This window comes from Temnothorax nylanderi, unplaced genomic scaffold (assembly GCF_030848795.1).
Source record: "Temnothorax nylanderi isolate EJ_2023f unplaced genomic scaffold, tnyl_v1.0 TNYL_tig0425_pilon, whole genome shotgun sequence".
Lineage (NCBI taxonomy): Eukaryota > Metazoa > Arthropoda > Insecta > Hymenoptera > Formicidae > Temnothorax > Temnothorax nylanderi.
The window spans coordinates 75,083-95,959 of NW_027249487.1; the positions used below are offsets into that span (position 1 = coordinate 75,083).

General features: G+C 42.5%; 2 protein-coding genes across 2 annotated transcripts in view; both read right to left on the bottom strand.

Annotated features, from left to right (window-relative positions):
• Positions 1-3,397: 3,397 nt before the first annotated feature.
• Positions 3,398-4,495, bottom strand: LOC139782562 (uncharacterized protein F21D5.5-like). Its single transcript, XM_071721579.1, has 4 exons — positions 4,223-4,495; positions 4,068-4,129; positions 3,846-3,979; positions 3,398-3,766 (listed from the first exon to the last, which is right to left on the bottom strand). Exons 1-3 carry the CDS (start codon positions 4,493-4,495, stop codon positions 3,976-3,978), a joined length of 339 nt encoding a protein of 112 aa, XP_071577680.1. The 3' UTR covers positions 3,398-3,766; positions 3,846-3,975.
• A 4,181-nt stretch (positions 4,496-8,676) lies between these two features.
• Mas (trypsin-like serine protease domain-containing protein masquerade) overlaps positions 8,677-20,877 on the bottom strand; it is a 35,641-nt gene continuing 23,440 nt past the window's right edge. Inside the window, exons 9-12 of the mRNA XM_071721590.1 lie at positions 18,978-19,251; positions 18,592-18,869; positions 18,325-18,479; positions 8,677-10,331 (exon numbers count right to left, since the gene is read on the bottom strand). Coding sequence (XP_071577691.1) covers positions 10,164-10,331; positions 18,325-18,479; positions 18,592-18,869; positions 18,978-19,251 — 875 coding nt within the window. The 3' untranslated portion in view covers positions 8,677-10,163. The remainder of the gene's footprint in view (positions 10,332-18,324; positions 18,480-18,591; positions 18,870-18,977; positions 19,252-20,877) is intronic.

Sequence of the window (20,877 nt, forward strand, 5' to 3'; positions counted from 1 at the left end):
GCCCAATCAAATCTCTTGAAATAATCCTCAACTAAGGATCCTTCCGACGATCGGTATTCGTTTACCGTGAGCGACGGCGGCTTTGGCGACTGCAATGTCGCGGGTGTTCTGCCTGTGGTACCTGCATTCGCCGTAGCTTGTGTCGCGGACGACTGGATGGCGCTAACCATCATGCTTGTAAGCGCCTGTAATAATTCTGGGGGAACCTCCATCTTGGAATTCCGGTTCTCGATTCACGTAGCAATCGAAGATTTGATAACTGATTTTACGGCGAGTATATTCGTATCCCTCTTGAGGTGTGAATGTTATCACTTCTGACACCAGTTGTAATGTATTGGCGTGGGATAGGTAATAGACTGAAGCTCAGGTACGCACAAATTTTGTACTTTATTCTGCACACAGGCACGCGTGGTGCCATTAACACAGGCAGGCAGAGGACTCACTGCAAAGCAAGAGAGTGGGGGGGCGCTCCCACTCTTATGGCGGGTTCTCAGTACATATTCATTAGTTTAATACACAACACTCTTACTAGAGGAACTCTAGATTAACCTAGTCGCGAAACCTAGCCGTTATACTGTTGAAGAACCGACCGCATAACATTCCGTCTTTTTCTAATCCCGCTGTGAATCGATTTTCCAGCTAACGTATATCTTATGTCTTCGCAAAGCGTAACTTTTAAATCCTTTAGGGAGATTAATCACTTCAAGACGACACATTTTTTTTAGAGCGATTGAAGAGAAAGACAGAGAGCTTGTAAATGTCGCGAATAACGTCTTGGACGAGTATAGTAGCGTATACGTCAAGTCGGGAGGCGAATAGAAGTTAAGCAATGGAGAAAAAAAAGACAGACCAAGATATGCGAGTTAATTCAGTTATGATATATTTTTATATATTTTACAGAAGGCGTATAAAAGATGTAAGAGAACTTGCGGTAAAAATTCATGCAAGTCTTAATAACTTCAAGGATTAAACTGACGAATATACAAAAGCTACTAAATGTACTCAAAGCTACTTAATGATTAATACAATGCTAAATGAAGTGTTGTACAAAATTTGAATAGAGTCAAAGATTGCAGTCAGCTACATATTATATACACGAAAATGAATTACGAATGATTATTACGTAACGATGTTCATTGCGCTATATTTTCGCTTTGTTAAAAAATTATAATAAATTATAATAAATTGAGTTTATCGCAGCGCGCGACAAAGTTATGTACGTGAGCACTGTGAGCGATTTAATAATTGTAACCTTACTTGTATACATTTCCTAGAAAAATATTTCTATATTATGTTTAACAACAATATTAAATATTAACATTTCATAACTGCCAAACGTTTCCAGTTGAGCGCAATTGCACGAGTTACGAATCATTTATAGACTCTTTTTCTCAGTTAACTAGTTTCTACTGCATTGAAATCTTGCATAGAAAAAAATGTATTAGCATATCGCGCAAGAATCATAGATATCTAAGTAAACAATTAATCAAATATATAGGGGAGACCGGGGCTAAACCGCCAACGGGGTTGAACCGCCAAATCAAATATCTCGGAACCTGTATATTGTGCGAACTCGCTATTAACATTGTAAACGCTGCTTATAGTACCCATGTGACCAACGGAGTTTCGGCAGGTTACCTGCCGTGTTATGATTTTTACGAGGGCAAACGTGTTTTCGGAAGGTGAAAGTGAAATTTTCTGCGCGTGGAAATTTTGTAATATCTGCAATAATGTTTGCTCTCCAAATCTCGAGGTACGTGATTATAAAGAGTAATGCATGCTGAACACGAATCCAGTGTAGTTTTTTCATTATCGTTGATGTCTAATATTTCGTGGGCGATCAAACCTGAAACTTATGTTTGGGGCTTATCCGCCAGTAAGCACCCGGGGCTGGTCCGCCAGTCTCTCCACTGTGGTGCGCCGGGCGCACGACTGCAGCTCACGGCGATTTCAGGTTAGGTTTCCCTCGAGCGTGATTCTGTCTTCCCTTGCACGTGCGTCAGTTTGTGTAGGAGGGAAATGGTACGCACGTATCATCGCAAAACGGGTGTTTTGGCCGACCGAAGATGGCGGACCGTTGTTTTCGAGATCGCTCACGCTCACGGCACGTCGGCGAGGTACGGCGAGGCACGGCACGGCTCTGAGATCCCGCAATTTCCGCGCAAGAGTTGACATACCGCGCGCGCTGTAGATCGTCCCGACTCCCGGCCGCGGTAAATCGTCGTTGTTGGTCGTTGTGTCAGTGACAGTCGCGCGTGCGACCGCATCGCCCAGCGTTCGCCGCATCGTCTCGGCGTCATTGTCGCCGCCGTTGTAGTGGTGGTGGTGTCGGTGGTGGTCATCGTCGTCGTCGTCGTCGTCGTCGTCGTGGTGGTCATCGTCGTCGTCGTCGTCGTGGTGGTCGTGGCCGTTGTCGTCGTGGTGGTCGTGGCCGTCGTCGTCGTGGTGGTCGTGGCCGTCGTCGTCGTCGTCGGCGGCGCGTCGAGGAATCGGCGCGAGGACGCCGTCGAGTCGGTAAAATGGTCGCGCTCCACCGCGAGCTTTTCTAACCCCCCTGTCGCTATTTATCGCTCCCCCACGAGAAACGCGGCTTGGTTAGGTTGCTCGAGGGTCCGCGCTGATCCTATGGCACCGGAACGCCGTCACGCGTATTCCCCGTGGTTGCCCGCGTTGACAATGTGACGTGCCGTTGGGGAGTTTACGATTTGGTTAACCTCTGTATTCACGTGCCTAAATTGTTTTATGGAATAGGTAAAACAATTATTTTTTAATAATGTTTTGCATAAAAATTTTAAATAAATTTTTATATTTTTCTCTTAAAAAACAATTATTAAAATGTATCCTATCATTTTTCAGGATTAGATGTACGTATATGTATTGAAAATGCAGTGTGGCGGATTAGCCCCGGGGGGTGGCGGTTCAACCCCGGCATTTTTGAGATTTCAATTTTTCCACCGTTGTCGTTTTTGCTCTATACCGGTTAAACAAAGCAACATAGATAAAAATTTCCTATATAAATTTTGTAGCTAAAGGTTCACTCTTTACAGTGGTATACCACATTTAACTAAAATTATTTATTTTTTTGTTAAAAATCAGCACCGAAAAAAAAACTGGCGGTTTAGCCCCGGTCTCCCCTACAGTATATATGCGTACATCTGGATTAATTCGAAAGCTTAGTCTCCATCTTTTGAAACATAAAATAATTTTATGCCACAACAGTGAAGTGCGGAATATTAAATAAAATGCGCCATTTAACAATAACTTCTAAGGTAACAAGTTTAATCTACGGTGACCTAAATTTAAACGTGAAAAAAATTAAATTATTTCAATGAGTTCTCGAATCGTCCCCAATCAGAAATAGACATGAGTCACGTAGAACTAGCAAATGTGACACTACTTTGTAAAATGTTAAGTTTTATTGTTTTCTCTACTCTACGATCATATAACAATCTTTATAAATTTCTTTCTAAATAAAAATATTCTACACAATCGGAAAACTATTTTACAACATGAGTAAAGAACGAAGTCAAAAAGCGAAATAATCAATTTTGACGCGATTAAAGGGGCTATTGACGCATCAATAGCGATTGTATTAAACTCTAGTCCATACTGACTAAGAATCGCGGATTATGCGTGAAAATTGTAGAGTTTCTTGACAACTCTTATGTACAGATGGATTCAAGTGTTTCTGGCTTCATTCATCTGGTCCCATGCCTACTTGTTCAGCATGTCCGTTCATTACCAGTTCTTCAGTAAGGGAAATTAGCTTTAAAAATCAATTAATTTCAATTAATTTGCGCATCTGCAAAGAGATTCTCGAAGATTGGATAATAATAACTACTTACCTCATAATTTTGTATCATAAAATAAATATTTGCATAAATATTAGTTTGAATGCGACCTTCAATCTGAGTTTGGGCAGCAACTCCCTTTGAGGAACAATTTTGTACCACATTGTAAGCTTCTGTCGACCATTTACCTGCAAAAGAGTAACATCAAAGTATAATTACATATCCAAAGATAAATAATTTTGAGTGTAGAGATGTATATATCTAAAATCTACTTACACGTAGGAGTTGATAATAATCTCGTTGATTGAAATGTGGCTTAGATCAGTCAACTCGCGAAACTGTAATATAATAATAAATCGATTAGAATTTTCGGAAACATTACTTCATACGATTCTTTCACACGATGACGGTTAATGTTAATTTCCGATTACCTTATTATTACGTTTCGCGTGTTCTATACTTGTCGTCATGACGAAACATCTGACCGAGACATTGCGCTTCTTGGCTATCTCAATATCTCTCTTTCTCGAAGCTGGATCAGGATTGGTATTGTCTATAACTATACTTTTTCCTTGATTCAAGTATTGTTGGACTGCAGCAATGCACTTCTGCCAGCTGCCTAAAGTGTCTTTTTTGACGTATCCGTATTCCTTCAGATAATTCTTTGCAAAATGCGATTTTCCGGAGTCTGGACTGCCGACCATAAGTACCACCTGTTAATGGATATCTATAAGCACGAGGAAAGAGCGGGCCTCTGTTCACATTTGACGTTCACGATGATATTCGTGTTATGCACGATGCTTCTGTCGAAACCGAGGAATCACATGCCGGAAAAATTTTACTTAGGTATTTATCATTAAAAGAATACTTTGTATAATTCTCTTTTATGTTATTTCTCATTAGATCATGGTACGAGAGGAACAAACACATTTTTCCAGCGAGTAGATGGTAGCGCTACCATGAACAGCCAATGGCTGGTACGCATTCGTGTAGCGCTACAGTAGCGGTGTCTTACCTAAACACACCCATTGATACATGGGAAACATTGATATAGTCATCATATCTCTGCATGAGAAACATCTAAGAAGGTCACGTATCCATGCATATATGGAGTTATGATACACGAATAACCTAACCAAATTTCGTACGCGAGCAGTACCCACTTGATGAATGACAGGTATAAACGTGTTTTGCGTACTCTCAGGTAAATATTTTCAAAAGTCTTTGAAGCGTGATTTTTCACATTAATCTGATTAATACTAAATAAATATTTCGTCAAAAGTAAGAAACAGTATATCTCTTACTAATTTGTCGAAAATATTGACATGACTTTGTATTATTTTCGGCTGAGAATATCCCAGATAGCAAAATGTGTTCGTTCTGAGTACATATTGTACTCACGTTTATTAAAAACATGATGGCAAGAATAGACACAGATGCGGGCTCATATGTTGCTCAGAATGCAGACATGTTATGAAATTTATAAAAGTTTACAAAATAGTGACATAATGAACACATAAATGTTCAATGAAATACTGCATATTGTGTGCATATAAAGCTCAAGAAATGACAACAATTTTAAATATTTCATACTTAATAAAATTATTTAAAAACATGTAAATAAATAAGTAAGACGTATCCAACAATTTATCAAAAATTGCTTCGCAGACCTCTGCACTATGTGATACCAGAGGTATCACTTAAGCTGATCTGCAGCAAAGAACATTGTATAATTAGGCTTCTCACAAGCTCGCCTCTTATACTAGCGCGTGATGGTTTTTGATTACGAGAAAGTGACGCGTGGTATAGCCGCGTCGCGGCAGCGTGTGGTACTAGCGCTCGCGGTAATTGTTGTAAAATTATTTCCACCAGGGTCAGCATGTGATTATCATGAGTTGGCTAAGTAACGTAAATATCTGAGCTCATATATTTCCTCATATACATGTTAACTTGTACTCATGATGTGTATCATCACAATATGATCACAAGACATACATCACATTTCGATCAATATCAGAAGATCATGACGTGATGAAATCTGATCATCAGGCATTGTTATCTGGGATATTTTATTATGTATGACGCTGTGGGGCAGATTCGTACACTGACTCGTGGAGCATTTTGATACATATCAATATGTATCTATGTAGTTTATAGTATTAAGTAAGATATTTTTATTTTATTTTAGACGAAAATGGTAAGAACGTACCAAAAAAAGACCGATAGGGTCTATATTGATGAAGATGCCGTAAAATTGTTAATTCCGTATAAATAAATATCTCTATATCTCTATATACAATAAACATAGCTTGTTTTAATAATAATCCAATTTATTTCTGAATAATATTAATATAGATCACTGAGAATCAGTGCCCCATGCCCGTATCATCCCTGCATAAAACGTCTTATTCAAAAATATTGTTTCGCATTCACGAGATTTTGTCATGAATTCTACTTTGCAACAATCTCGGATTGGATCACGGGTCAATACTTTTCAGTGCGATACTGGGAATAGAACGTGAAAATCTTGTATACCTCTGAATCCAATAACAATTAGCAAAAGAAGTGAATCTTTTTCAATGCGAGGGTTCGCATTCGTTTAAATGTTATCTATTGCGATTGAATGCGAGGGATGTTTTGAGCCAAGTGAATTCTTTTTAATGAGAGAGTTAGCATTCGATAGAATTCTATTGAATGCGATAGAATGAGAGGAATATTTGAAATGAATTGAATCCTTTTTAATGCGAGAATTCGCATTCGTTTGAAGGTTATCGATTGCGATTGAATGCGAGAAATATTTTAAGCTAAGTGAATTCTTTTTAATGCGTAAGTTTGTATTTGTTAAAATTTTGCCACTCCGAAAGGAGATTCGAATACTTTTCAATACGTAAGGGCGAAATAAAATATATACTTGACTGTTTCAACACCGCAGCCAGGCGTGTGGTGGGGATAGCGCACACAAGGAAAGAGCCGTGCACACTGTACATGCGCACACGTACACGGCTCTTTCCTTGTGTGCGCTACCCCCATCACACGCCTAGCAGCAGTAGCAGCAGTGCTGAAACGCAAGATCGGCTGGATCGGCATGCTTCGTGCTCGTGCTATTCATTATCCCGTCCAATCCCGTCGTGAAATATTTAGTGTATTATTTCCTCGTGAAAACAAGTGCAATTAAGAGATTAAGTACAACTGAAATGCTGAAATATGTTTCTATACATATTCATTCGTTCCACTAAGGAATTTGCAACAATACCAGCTTCCAAAGTCCCACATTTCAGACTTCTATCGGTATTGGTTAATGACCGAAAGAGGTATGGATGACATTCAAGCAGATATGGAAGCACTAAAAACGTTTGACTACATCCGGAAAAAAATTGCTGATATGAAAACTCTCCCACGAGGCAAGTTACTGCTACATTATTTTCAATACAGTGACCCATATTTATATTATTTTACATTATAATTGTGTTTGTAGGTGATAGAGAGACTCGAGGAGAAACTCAGGAGGAAGAACGTGAATCCGATGACGAAAATAAAATGCCCGAAGAAATGTGAAGATTTGCTCAATCCCTGAATGAAGATCAGATTGAAGACGATAAATTTCCAGATGAAACAGAACCTACTAACGAAGATCAGGAAGGCCTTTCCGAAGAAGAACGACAGGAAGGAATGGAAGCCTTCTTACCAAATTGGGAAAGTAGACATCCGGAACAAGAGCAATGCAATTTAATGCACAGAATGCTGTTAACCAAATGTACGAACCTGAAAATTGCAGCAACCCACCGGTCCCATCAAATAATTTCCATTCTTTTCCATCCACATTTTTCATTCTTCCAAGTGATGTAACGTTAAACGAAGTAGTGTCATTATAAGCGATTGTGACCATTGGTATGTCACGGAATTCTTTCAGACAATTCCGTGACATATCCATCGTCAGGCTGCCTGATTTCATATGAAAATTATTTTATATGAAATTGGGCAATGTCACGGAATTGTCTGAAAGAATTCCGTGACATACCAATGTAATTTACTTAGATTATAAACCAAAGAAACTCTTATTCTATTCATCGTTTATTGTGATATTTCAAATATTTTTTTAAGTATTACTTCAGACGCTTCAGACTGATTGTGAGATATATTAGCTAATACCCTGAGAGTACAACATGTAGTAGAGCTTTATAAAGCAGCTTTACTTAATTTTTAAGCAAGTTTTATTTTCTCACCTGCTGTATTTATAATTAAACGATTGTAATAAAAAAATTATAATTTTAAAATTTGTCTATTTCTACTTTGTCATAGAAAGGAATATGAACCTCTATTTGCTAATACTTCCGAATCCTTTTCAATACGAAGCATTGATGCCAAAAGTCGCATTCGACGCGGATGAATTTAATGCGATCCAATACTTTTCAATGCGAAGCCTCAACCACTGCTGTCTCACATTCAGCGCGGTAAAGTTTTATGCGAACCAATACTTTTCAATCCCTTTCTTCGCATCAGAAAGCAGAATTCAGAAGTATTCAAAATATCAATACTTTTTAATTCTTTTCAATCCGACATTTTATGCAGGGATTGTACCCCGCATATGAGGCACATTAATACGAATTTCATTTTTTACAAAAAATGTTATAACATTTCTTATTATTAACCTACAGCAAAAAGGCAATCAAAACACGTAAGTAGAAGGACAAGCCTTTAAATTTAACCTATTACATTTATCTTAATCTATCTGCAAAGTTATTTATTTAACTCTTGAAAAAAATCGTATCAATGTGCCCCACTTCCCCCTAGGCATATTTTATATATAATTATACATATATGAAAAATTTTTCTTGAATAAACATGTTCATAAGGTAATTGAATAATTGAGAGTTCTGTTTTAAAATACTGTAACTCTATGCAATCATTTTAATATTCATTATAAAGTTCCTCATATAAGGACAGCGATCATTGGACAGTAGAAATTTTCGTCTGCAATAACTTACAAAGTGTACACATTTAATACACTTAATTACTGTTTGATATCAAGACGTACATCTATTTGCGCTTGGATTTGACAATAAAGATCTTAAATACATATGTATAGCAAACAACTTACGAGTAACGCGATAATATACAAAGCACAGGATGATTATATATTCAAGACTCCTCCGATGAGAAGAGAATATAAAAATTTGAAAATTCCAACGAAAAACATAAAGTCAATTACACGAGTGAATAAAATTAAATACTAATATTTGCACGCGCAACTTACCACTATAATATTGTCCTACTTATAAAATATCCTTTTCAAAGAATTTCTATAAAGATATATTAACATCATCCATTTGAGAGATAATTGCGAACAGTGTCCACAAATGTTAGCTCTTATCTGCGTTACATATTTCAATATAAATAAATAGCACACACATATTTTTTCTTATTATTAATTAATCAACAATAATCGGCTCACCTATTTAAAAAGCATGTGTCACATAGAAAAATATCTTTGTCATCTAGAAACGATATATGTATACGCGCTTGATGGCACATTTAACGAAACTGAAAAATATGTCAGAATATCGAATTAAGCACGTATGCTGTCGTTAAAACGCCACGATAAAATAATTTATAATTTTAAAAGATCAAATTGTCACATAGTGAAGAAGCGTAATTCACCGCATCTATGGTTCGTCGTAAATCAAGTTAAAACACATCGTAAATTATTAAATATGTTCTAAAATTGTATAAAAATATTTTATGAAAAAAAGATTATTTTTGGCACTGGCTTCATGTCTCTGACATGATTGTCTTTTTCGTTTTGCACAGACATAAGAAAGATAAACTCAGTATGGCCAGTATGTTTTATTGGATAAAAAATAACAGAAAAAGAAAGAAGAAGAAAGAGACAAAACATTACGTCTCTATCTTTATTTTTCCCAAATCATTTAACGTTTAACGTTTCCTGTGAGGAAAACATGGAAAATGTGAGATATAAAAGACATAATAAATTAGTAAATAGAGTAATAAAGTAATAGATAAATACAAAATACAATTTATTTCATATCAATGCACTTTTATATACATACCAATTATTATTATCGTGCAGATAAGAAAAGGAAATAATCCAATTTTTTCTTTCTTTCGTAATTGAAATATATAAGCTATAATATACATTTTAACGAGTATGCTTGTAATGTCAATACGTATACGTATATGTATAGCCAATTCTGAGCTTATCTCTACATGTCTACGTCTTTTCACCTCTACTATATACGTAACATAGTGCACTATGAATCATCAAGCGCGTGAAGGTACTACAATGTTCCGTCAATCAATAAATAAACGTATATAGATTAGAAATATATTTGACCGTAATATCCAAGAAATAAGCTAGAGATTATTCACCGATATGATCTGATTTATCCAACCGATATATGAGGAGACTTTTACGTACACTCCCGGCACGTTTTGACGACCGCAGCCGAATCCCCAAGACACCAGGCCAGCCAATTCGTAGAAGCCGTCGTCTTGGCATACCAGAGGACCTCCACCATCGCCCTGAATATCGACGAACGTAACTCATTAGTTTTTCGTCAAACAATAGTATATTGTGTTACAAGTGCGGAAAGTTGGCTATTTGTCACAAGCGCGGGTAGGCGCACGAGCCGAAGGCGAGTACCTAAGTGATGCCCTTAGATGTTCTGGGCCGCACGCGCGCTACACTGAAGGAATCAGCGTGTGTTCCCTGGCCGAAAGGCCCGGGTAACCCGCTGAATCTCCTTCGTGCTAGGGATTGGGGCTTGCAATTGTTCCCCATGAACGAGGAATTTCCAGTAAGCGCGAGTCATAAGCTCGCGTTGATTACGTCCCTGCCCTTTGTACACACCGCCCGTCGCTACTACCGATTGAATGATTTAGTGAGGTCTTCGGACTGGTGCGCGGCAATGCGTCGGCATTGCCGATGTTGCCGGGAAGATGACCAAACTTGATCATTTAGAGGAAGTAAAAGTCGTAACAAGGTTTGGCTTGGTACCTAAGTCGTCTACAGACGATTCCGAGTCTCGACATCGAATTCGCGAAACTCATGTTCGACCGTTAGACGCCGTGCCGTCGTAAGCGGTGAGATCCCGACGACGGTCAGAGGCGCCGTACGGCAAACCGGGCTCGTGCGACGACCGGCCTGCGAGGACCGGCCGCCTAGTAGTGTGTCACATTGTTTTGAGCCTTTCGACTCACGAGACTCCTAGAGATATCATTGCCACCTTTGACTAGAGAGGATACGGCCTTAGAGGCGTTCAGGCATAATCCCACGGATGGTAGCTTCGCACCACCGGCCGCTCGACCGAGTGCGTGAACCAAATGTCCGAACCTGCGGTTCCTCTCACCTTCGGCTCGTGCGCCTACCCGCGCTCGTGACCAATAGCCAACTTCCGTACGTGTAACACATACTATTTTGTATTACAAGTGCATGTAGGGATGGGGGTTAAGGGAGTGGAAATGTGCGTATATTAGACGAGTGCGGGTAGACGCACGAGCCGAAGGCGAGTGCGTTTACCCGCACGAGTGAGCGATACCTATATTACACGAGTGCGGGTGTTAACCCGCACGTGTTACACACACTATTTTATATCACAAGTGCGTTTAGTTTAAAAAAGGACTTGCGGGGGTTGAGAGAAATGGACACATACGGGGGGGTTCGGGGGGGCAAAGCGAGTATGGGCGCAGGCGAGGAGGGGGTGCGGGGGGGAGGGGCGGAGCCCCTCTCCCCGCCTATGATAAAAGCAACGTTTATTACAGGAGCAAATAGATAAATAAATAACAATAAATTTTGCACTACGGTTTTGGCACTTTCTACTATTTCTGGAGGCGTGAGTTCTTTGTCACTATCGGTTTCTGGGATGATATGATCCATTTTTTTCACTTTATAATTGCTTTATTATGTGAGTTGCACGTACAAGTATGTACAGTAGAGTGACATATGGGGGGGTTTTTTCGTAGGTGTCCTCGGGTGAGGACGGAAAGGTGTCTTGTGCATGAGGCAATTGGCACATACAGTCTAGTCCCGAAATCAGTCAAAACAAACACTAAATCACTTTGCCCAGGCTCTTAATAAAGTTAAAAATTATATACAACACGTCCCAATTCTTAGTCTTTATAAGTCAAAAAACGTCTATCTCTTCAGTGAAGCCAGCCTCTCTCAATTCCGAATCCATAACGGCTCTTCGCTCGTCATACAAGCGACATCTCAAAAGCACATGATGTATGTCCTCACACTCGCAGCCACATTCACATCTCTCGCTGTCTATGTATCCTTTTCGTTTAAGTGAAGATCCCAGATTGTAGTGGTTTGCTCTTAATCTGTTGATTAGTGTGATAAAGTATCTATCCGCTCTAACCTTGCTGAACCATGGCTTCGTGGCGACTCTGTCATAGAATAAATCAAAGCAGAAGGCGCCTTTGTGGTGTGAATCTCGCACGATCGCTGATTGGGTGGCCTCCCATGTTTCTTTCCTAGCCTCCGACAGGAGGTCTCCCACCGGAACTGCAATGGAGGGGTCCGCCTCCTCCTCCGCCGCCTGCTTAGCCAATCCGTCGGCGAGCTCATTACCCAGAATACCCACGTGCGCGGGAATCCACACAAGTACAATTCTCTTGCCGCCGTATCTTTCTAAATTATATATAAGTATTCTAGCTCCCGTGATGTATTTATTCTTGTGGACGTTTAAGTGGTTGTTATAAATTGATTTGATCACAGCCTGACAGTCTGACAATATAATGGCTTCGCTCTTCCTCCAAAGTCTCTGATGCCACAAAAGAAGAAGCGCAGAGTAAACAGCGAACGCCTCAGCGGAGAACGAAGAGCATTGCTTCGGCAAGCTCATACAATATGCCTCCTCCTGATCACAAACGACCATGCTCGCCCCGGTAGATCTAGACGAATCGCTAAATGAGCCATCTGTGAATATAATCTCGGGGTCCATGCTCAAATTGTATATATATTTCTCCTTAATCCTATCTATGAGGGAACGATCTGAAAATTTCTCGTACTTCCTTAGTACGCCGATGGACAGATCAACCGTAGGTCGAAAAGTGTGAGCCCCGAATGTTTCTCGAAAAATCTCAAACTTGCCCGCCGGACCGATGAGGTGTCTATGTCTAGAGGACCCTTTCCATATCTCTGCCAAAAGCGAGGGCCTGTAGGTAGGTTGTCTGTAGCGAACGTAATTCTCTCCATCCAACAAATTGCGTAGTTTATCGCATAAACCATTACGGTTATATGCTATTGCCTTGTTGACAAAGTTCGTGCCCAGCAAAGTCGCGCGATCCTTCAGGTGTCTGACCTTGGCCTCAGCGATTAGCACGTTGTTGGACGTGGAATTTCTATATCCCATCGCTGTACGGATGCCCAAAAACTGAGCTCTCTCCAATTTTAGCTGTATCGAAGGCTCTCTGGGGAAGAAAGCAAAGCTCCCATAATCGGTAATTGATCTCACCAAGCTTTTGTATAGCATTAGGGCCGTGTTCACCTCCATGCCCCTGGAGACTCCGCACAAGTATCTAATAATAGAATTGGCCCTGCTTACCTTACCCCTAAGTTCCTGCACCTGTAGATCGAATTTCAGCCTATTGTCCAACCACACGCCCAAAAATTTGGCCGCCCCGCAGTTGAAGACATCACAGTCTCCAACGCGGATGCTTATTTGTCGGTCAATGAATCCGCTCCTCGAGAACTCCACGAGGACGGTCTTCCTGGGTTCAAGGTCGAGACCCATATTACGAAGGGAGCTTTCCAGCAAGCGACACAAGTCGACACAAGTATCGTTTTATCTTTGTTACTCATTACCAAAAAAGAAAGATAGAACGATGCTCGTGTCGACTTGTGTCGCTTGCTGGAAAGCTCCCAATGTCGACACAAGTATCGTTTTATCTTTGTTACTCATTACCAAAAAAGAAAGATAGAACGATGCTCGTGTCGACTTGTGTCGCTTGCTGGAAAGCTCCCGAAGTCGATCCGCAATGATGTTCACAGCACGTTGCAGAAGAAGGCGATTCCGCTCGCGGTTAGGCCCGCGGACATATAAGCCGATGTCGTCAGCAAACTCCACCGCTTCCACGCCCTCCGGGAGATCGGCACACAGGTCCCGCGTGTACAAAGCGTACAATGCCGGGCTCAGAACAGCACCCTGCGAGAGCCCCCTATAAACGTAACGATCTATAAATTCGCAAGTGTTCACAATAAATCGTACCTTTCTCCGGTATAGCCAGTTACATATAAACCTGGCTATGGTGGGGGGGCAGTTAAGTGCTTTCAGTTGTGCCAGCATGACGCTATAGTCCACGCAGTCATAAGCCGAGGAGACGTCCAGGAAAGCAGCGAGTGCATATTCGCCCGCACACAATGCCGTTCTTACATCCACAGCGATCCTTACGAGATTGTCAGCACAGGATCTCCCTCTCCGGAATCCACTCTGGGATTGACTGAACTTGTCCTCCCTCTCAGCCCACCAGATCAACCTCTCGTTAATCATCCGTTCCAACAATTTCCCGACACACGAGGAGAGCGAAATAGGGCGAACTTTCTCCTGGCCAACCTTATCGATAAAGGTTACCTGGTAATCAAGCCAGTCTCCAGGGAGAACCCCCGTGGCCCAGATCCTGTTGAAAATATCAAGCATGTACTCCCTCGCAGTCTCAGGAAGAGACCTGATCATGCCATACTCCATTCCATCCATGCCGGGCGCCGAATCCTTCCTAATCATCTCTATCGCTCTGTCGAGCTCCGCCCGGGAGAATGGGGACTCCAACTCCTCGTCTGGACGGCACTCGCAAAAATCCGCGGAAGGGTCCACTCTCACAAAAGGAGGGGCAAGTCCATCTATAGAAGATCTGATAACATCCTCTCTATTTTTGGTAGGCCAGGAGTTCCACTCTAAGTTTCTTCTAGCGTTCTTCATGATACGCATAGTTCGCCAAACGTATGATAAGCTCGTGAACCTGTCAATCCCACTACAGAATTCGTTAAAGCTGGCCTTCTTCTTGAGCTTGATAGTGCGTCTCGCCACAGCAGCATCCCTCTTGTACGTCAACCAATCGTGTAGACTCTTCGTTCTCCTGAATGCCGACAGGGAAGATCTTCTGTTCCGTATTACCCGGTCGCAATCAGCGTCCCACCATTTATTGGAATACTTCCTTTTGCCTGGGGGGATGACAGCAGGAGATTCACCCGCGCGTCTGCCCGAGGCCACCGCGACCGCACTCCTGATAATATCTATGAACGAGGAGTAATACAGCTCAAAATCCTCGACGAGCAAGTGCCGGCGCGAGGACAGGGACGTGTTTATCCCGCTTTCCACCAAACTGCCAAAGCGTTGCCAATCCGTCTTCTTAGTGGAGAGGCGGTTAGTAATCTTCTTATATATCGTAGGGCAGTTATCCAAAGAGAAAGAAATGGGGAAGTGGTCGCTACCCCATGCGTCAGCCAACTGTTGGTATGTGATCTCCCCTGCGACGCGAGTCGAGCCAAATAGCAGGTCCAGGTTAGTGTCCCGCTGTCCCCTAGTGCCGCCTCGAGAGCGAGTATCCGAATTAACGCAGACATATCCCTCGTCATCCATAATTTCGTGTAATAAATCACCCTTGCCATCCGTAGTGGGACAGTTCCACGCCACGTTTTTAGCATTAAAATCACCGAGGATAATAGTATCCAAATTGCTGTCTTTTAAAGCTTCAAAAATCGGGCTGAAATCACGTCTGGACATTGGTTCGTCTGGATGTCTGTAAACCACAACAATGTTGATATTACGGGAGAGGTTAATGGTTCTCACACAAGCAACATCGTAACCCACCGGGAGAGCATCCGGGACGGGAACGACGCTAAAGTCCAAGTGATTACGAAGGGATATGGATACCCCTCCGCTACCAAGCCTATTCTTGCCACTCACTGTACGAAAGCCGGGGAGGGAGACCCGGCGAAGGTCAGAACATCTGGTCTCCGTCAAAACAACAATGTCGTATTCCGAGCTGTGTCTGGACAACTCCTTCTTGCAGCCGCGGAATCCTCGGCAATTCCAGAGTAAGAGATGGAATTATGCTGAAGGGGGGAGGGTAGGTCCCCCCAGGCCTATCTTCACGGGCTCTCTTGTCCTCTCCCTATGCGTCACGCTTCCATCATCCATATTACACGCGCTCCCATAATCCTGCGGTCGTCTCGCGCGGCCCACGCGCCCGTCGCGCATCAATGCGTCAATCAAACAGTCCCGCGCCGCGGGAAATCTCCCTAACAATTGTAGGATGCTATCTACGATCTCTCCCGCCTCTCCCCCGTACGGGGCAGCCCCCGCCTCGTCGGAGGTACGCTGAACCACCCGCGCCCACAAGGCGCCCCCTCTCGTTGTAGTCGCGGCAAGGCCTCTCCTATCCTTCGTAATGTCCTCGGCGCGGACATTAAATTGTGCATAATAATTCCCAGTTTCGCTGGGCGAGACCTGAGCTCTTGATTTAGGACGAGGTACATCCCTCCGGTCATTTGGTGTCCTCATCGCGCGCACCGGCATCTCCTGGTTGTCGTCCCTGTGGGGCTTACGAACTGGAAGACCAGGCCATGCCTCCGGGTTCTCTAGCCTGTCCATATGTTTCAGAGGAGCGGAGGGTTCTCCCTCGATTATGCGCAAGGCTCTGTGAAAAGACACATTGTTATGGGCCATGACCATGTTAATATTCTTATTTCTTTCGAACACCGGGCAGCCCCGAAAAGTCGATTTGTGCTGACCACCACAGTTATAACAGCACACCGGTTTCTCGCATTGACCGTGCGTCTTATCTCCGCAAACTATGCACCGAGTCTCGCTCTTGCATGCAGGTTTTGTATGACCATATCTGAAGCAGTTGAAACACTGCCGGGTTTGAGGCACAAAAGGTCTTACTCTTAATCCAACGCAGCTACTGAAGACCGAGAGGTCGCGAATTTTACTGGCTTTGAAGGTGATGATGATATTGTCGGTGGACACCAAAGAAGATTTCCGAGTGGTCTGATCCCATTTGCGGCGGTACATTCTCTCCATCTTAAGGATGTTAGTTTTGTCCTGAATAGCCTCCCACAGTTCGGGAATCCCAGACGGCCAATCCGATATGACTCCCTTACAGACAAACGAACGCTGCTCCACGTACGCCTTGATCTTTTGGACCTGCATCTTATCTATAATATCGAGCGCTCGATTAGCATCGGTATATTTATCGAACTCCGCTTCCGCGGAGAAATGATTAAGCATGTCTAACTTAGACGGGCATATCTGCAGATCCGCGAGGATCATCCAAATTTTTATTTTATTCATTCCTTTTCTGGTTGTGGAATGCTCAGGAGGGAGGCGGATAATAATTTTTGCTTTACCTGAATGGTCGTTATCGTATCTCACATACCGATGTGCGTCATTGTTATTGTTTAGAGGACTCTTCTGTAAAGCGGAGTCAACAATAGTGTATGCTTCCTTGTCAATAAGGGATTCCGCAAGTCCCGCGTTGGTAACACGTGGCTCGTTTCCCAAGTTCACGTGATCTCGCTGAGTAGAAGGCGTGTTCACATCATGCACTGTGGCGTCACTTTTCTGACTAGAGGGAAGGGTCATTTGATTTATTAAAAGTTCATGGCCCTCCGTATATGGGAGCTTGTCATTATTATCTACATGGTCAATTTCCATATTGTCCGCGTGGCTCGAGGACATGTTGCGCTTCTTAAAAATTTCTTTGTCCCTCTGTTCCTTCGAGGACAGGTTACGTTGTACCATACTCACGTCGCGACACGAGTCCCGCCGTTCCCTGTTTCTAATGTCCTTCATTGCGTTTTCGAATTCCTGCTCGGACACGCACGTTTTCTTTCTCTTATTGCACTGTGTTTCTTCTCCTGATAGGAAGGATTCGGTTTTCGAGGACTGGAGGTTATCCGGGCTCGTCATCTCCAAAGCTAATTAAGTAGTATTAGACACCGCTCCCCCTCCGAGAGGGGAGCAAAAAGGACTGAGAACAAACCCTCCCGAAATAAACGGGGCACGAAACGCGATATCACGTGAATACGGTGTGATCACGTACGCGCGCAGTAGATCGCCTATATAGAGAGCGTATGCGAAACACGTCCGACTCGCACGGCAGCTCGAGCGGAACTCCGAGTGACATATGAGTAGCTGTTAGGTTAGGTGTGTGTTGGGAAGAGGCGAAGTGGCGGTATTTTCGGTAGTTGTTTTCTGTGTGCGCTGCGAGATGGCGTTGATACCCGTTAGGTATGGCTTGAACCCGTGAGGTATAAGTCTTAGGGCACGGTTTTCCCGTTAAATATGACTTTGGATATGACGTGTGGAATATTTTGTAGGTAGATGTTGGCAAATCGTTACTTTCCGCACAGAAAACACACACGGAAAGTGCTACTTTCCATGCACGTGTAATACAAAATATTTTTGGAGAAAGATCTTATGCCAAACATTAGACAACTATGCTTTAACACGTTATTAAGTATGCATATAGCCAATATTTTTCTGGGCATCATAGAAGAGAGCGAGTATACCTGACACGCATCATTTCCCTGCTCGCCGCCAGCACAGAAACTGCTGGCTGGTAGAATGAAGATCTTCTCAGTCACGGCGTTCACTTTTCTTATGCATTCAGCATCGCTGACGATCGGTATCTCCGCTTCGCGTACTCGAAGGGGTATAGGACCGGCTGTGGAACAAAGTCATATGTTGTAGCGTAAACAGTCAAATACACATACTGATGTTCGTTCTTTGAAAAAAAGAATGCGTGATATCAACGGCATATAAAGATATGGACTTACCTTCTCCCATGTATCCGTAACCAGTAACCGTACACCTTTTGCCAGCCGTATGACTGACACCCCGTGCCGGCAAGCAAACCAGACAAACTCCATCTTTCAGCTCCGCTTGACCGTGAAGCTTCAGCAAAGCGATATCGTTATCGAGTGTCTGACTGTTGTGATTGTGGTGGATGTACGTTGTCGCGACGCGCAAGGTCTGAGCACCCGGGCTTCCGTACTTACGGGTGAGATCGTGATCGCCTACCCTCACGTAGATCGCGTCGCCGGACCTCACGATGCTGGAAACAAGCGCTTTTTTAGACTTTCCTTAGCTCTCCGATTTGTTCCGCACGTGCGGAAGACTGTAAGCATTTACTGTAAGCACGCGACAGACAATATTTACTCACTTCGTGACGCAATGCGCGGCCGTGAGGACCCACTGCGTCCCTATCAGCGCTCCTCCACATAGGTACTGGTTGAGGGAGTTTATCAAAGCGACCTGCCAACACCACTCGTTAGCATCCGCGTCCTCACCACCTACCACACGCGCGACTCTCTCAGAGCTCCGTGCTTGAATCGGACCGCGTGAGGTTCCTTTCACGCCACAAACGTATTTACTGTATACCGGACTTCTGGTGGTGGTGGTGGTGGTGGTGGTGGTGGTGACCGTCGTCGTCTCATCTGTAAAATTGACAATCTTTTAACGTACACGGATCCTGGTCCACCGAGTGAATGATAGTTTGCAATTCCTAATAGTTTCGCAATTCTTACTAGTTTTGTAGTCTCTACACAAAGTAATGATAAATTTCTCAGGTAAATGTTGACAGAGGGCCCAGCTCCGATGACCTTGATCTTGACAGTCAAGATCATGACCCTGAACAACATTCAAAAGGTTTTAGCTGTAGCTCGTTCTCTATTAAAAAATTATTAACAAAAAAAGTTTGAAAAATATAGAAGTTATTTTGAGTATTAAAAGACATAAACGACTAATATGTATATATGTGGAAATAGTATATACCTGTATGAACGAAGGAAAGTCATTTAAAGCAGTGAATTAATATATTGAACAGTCTTTTGTTAAAGCAGAGAATAGTTGGCATAGAAAAGTATATATATGTATACAATTTTACATACAATTTTACATACAATTTTATATACAATTTTATGTATAAGAAAGCATGAATACAAAGTATTTTTTGCTTTAACCATAATTGTATGATTATAACTGTAAATATTATTTATTGAATGCGTTGGCGGGAGAGGCTCCGCCCACACGTGTACGCGGAACGAGGTATATAAGGAAAGTCATTTGCTAATATGTGTGTATAGACAATACATATGTAGGCGGAGGTGGGTGGGGATGGACCTCGGTTCGCGTTAAAAGTTGAAAACCCCAACTGTACAATAATAAAGCAGCGGTGGAGCATACTCAGTCTTTCGCATAATCCAAGATTTCCTGTGACTCTGCGATTTTTGAGTTTGTGAGTACTGTGCCAGCGAGGGCTAACTCTGGTGCCATTGGGAGGACGGACGGCGGGACGGCGAGCCCAGCGGTGTCTCCTAAAAAACAGGTGTCTGGACACCCCTCCAACTCGGAGGGTAAGAAAACTGCTAGGCTGCCGCAGAAGCGACAGGCCGACGAGGACGTATCCGACCTATTCGGTCAGGACAAATTACCACGTATAGAAGTTGACTCTCCGTTACAAGGTCAGTTTAATACCTCTAATCGTTTTCAATGCCTAGCCGAGACGGTAGAAACTCTTGAGAAAGAAGATGAGGATCATGTAGTTCTTACAAATAATGAGCATGTGAGTAAAGAAGGTGGATCTGCGGATCGCGAGGCCGCATCGGTAGCAAATTCGGTAGAACATAAGCCTAATAGAAAACCCCCGCCTATATATTTCGCATCAAAAATCAATGACTATACAGAGTTTGCAAATCAATTGAAACATAGTGTCGGGGAAAATTTCCATCTAAAATTTCTTGGCAACCAAATTAAAATTCAGTTTTTCAAGATAAGTGACTATGTTTGTTTCAAAAAATTCGCAATAGACAAGCAATTCGCGTTTCATACATACTCTCTTCCAGACACAAGTCATTTTCAAATTCTGCTAGTCATGATTATCCTTTGTCTGTTGGATCAGTTGCCCCAATAAACAAACATATTTACTATTCGCCTCCTAGAACTTATGCTGAGGCCTTGAAAAGGTCTAACGAACAAAGTAGCAATAATAATATAAGTGACTTTGCGAACTCAGATGACATGGCAGACTTTAACGGATTAATCCACAAAATAAAAAAACTGAG

Excerpts from the sequence above, each read along its gene's own strand:
- LOC139782562 (XM_071721579.1), bottom strand. The coding sequence starts at position 4,495 with ATGGTCGGCAGTCCAGACTCCGGAAAATCGCATTTTGCAAAGAATTAT. Across the intron at positions 4,130-4,222 it reads ACGCGAAACGTAATAATAAG|TTTCGCGAGTTGACTGATCT; the intron begins GTAATCGGAAAT and ends ATTATATTACAG.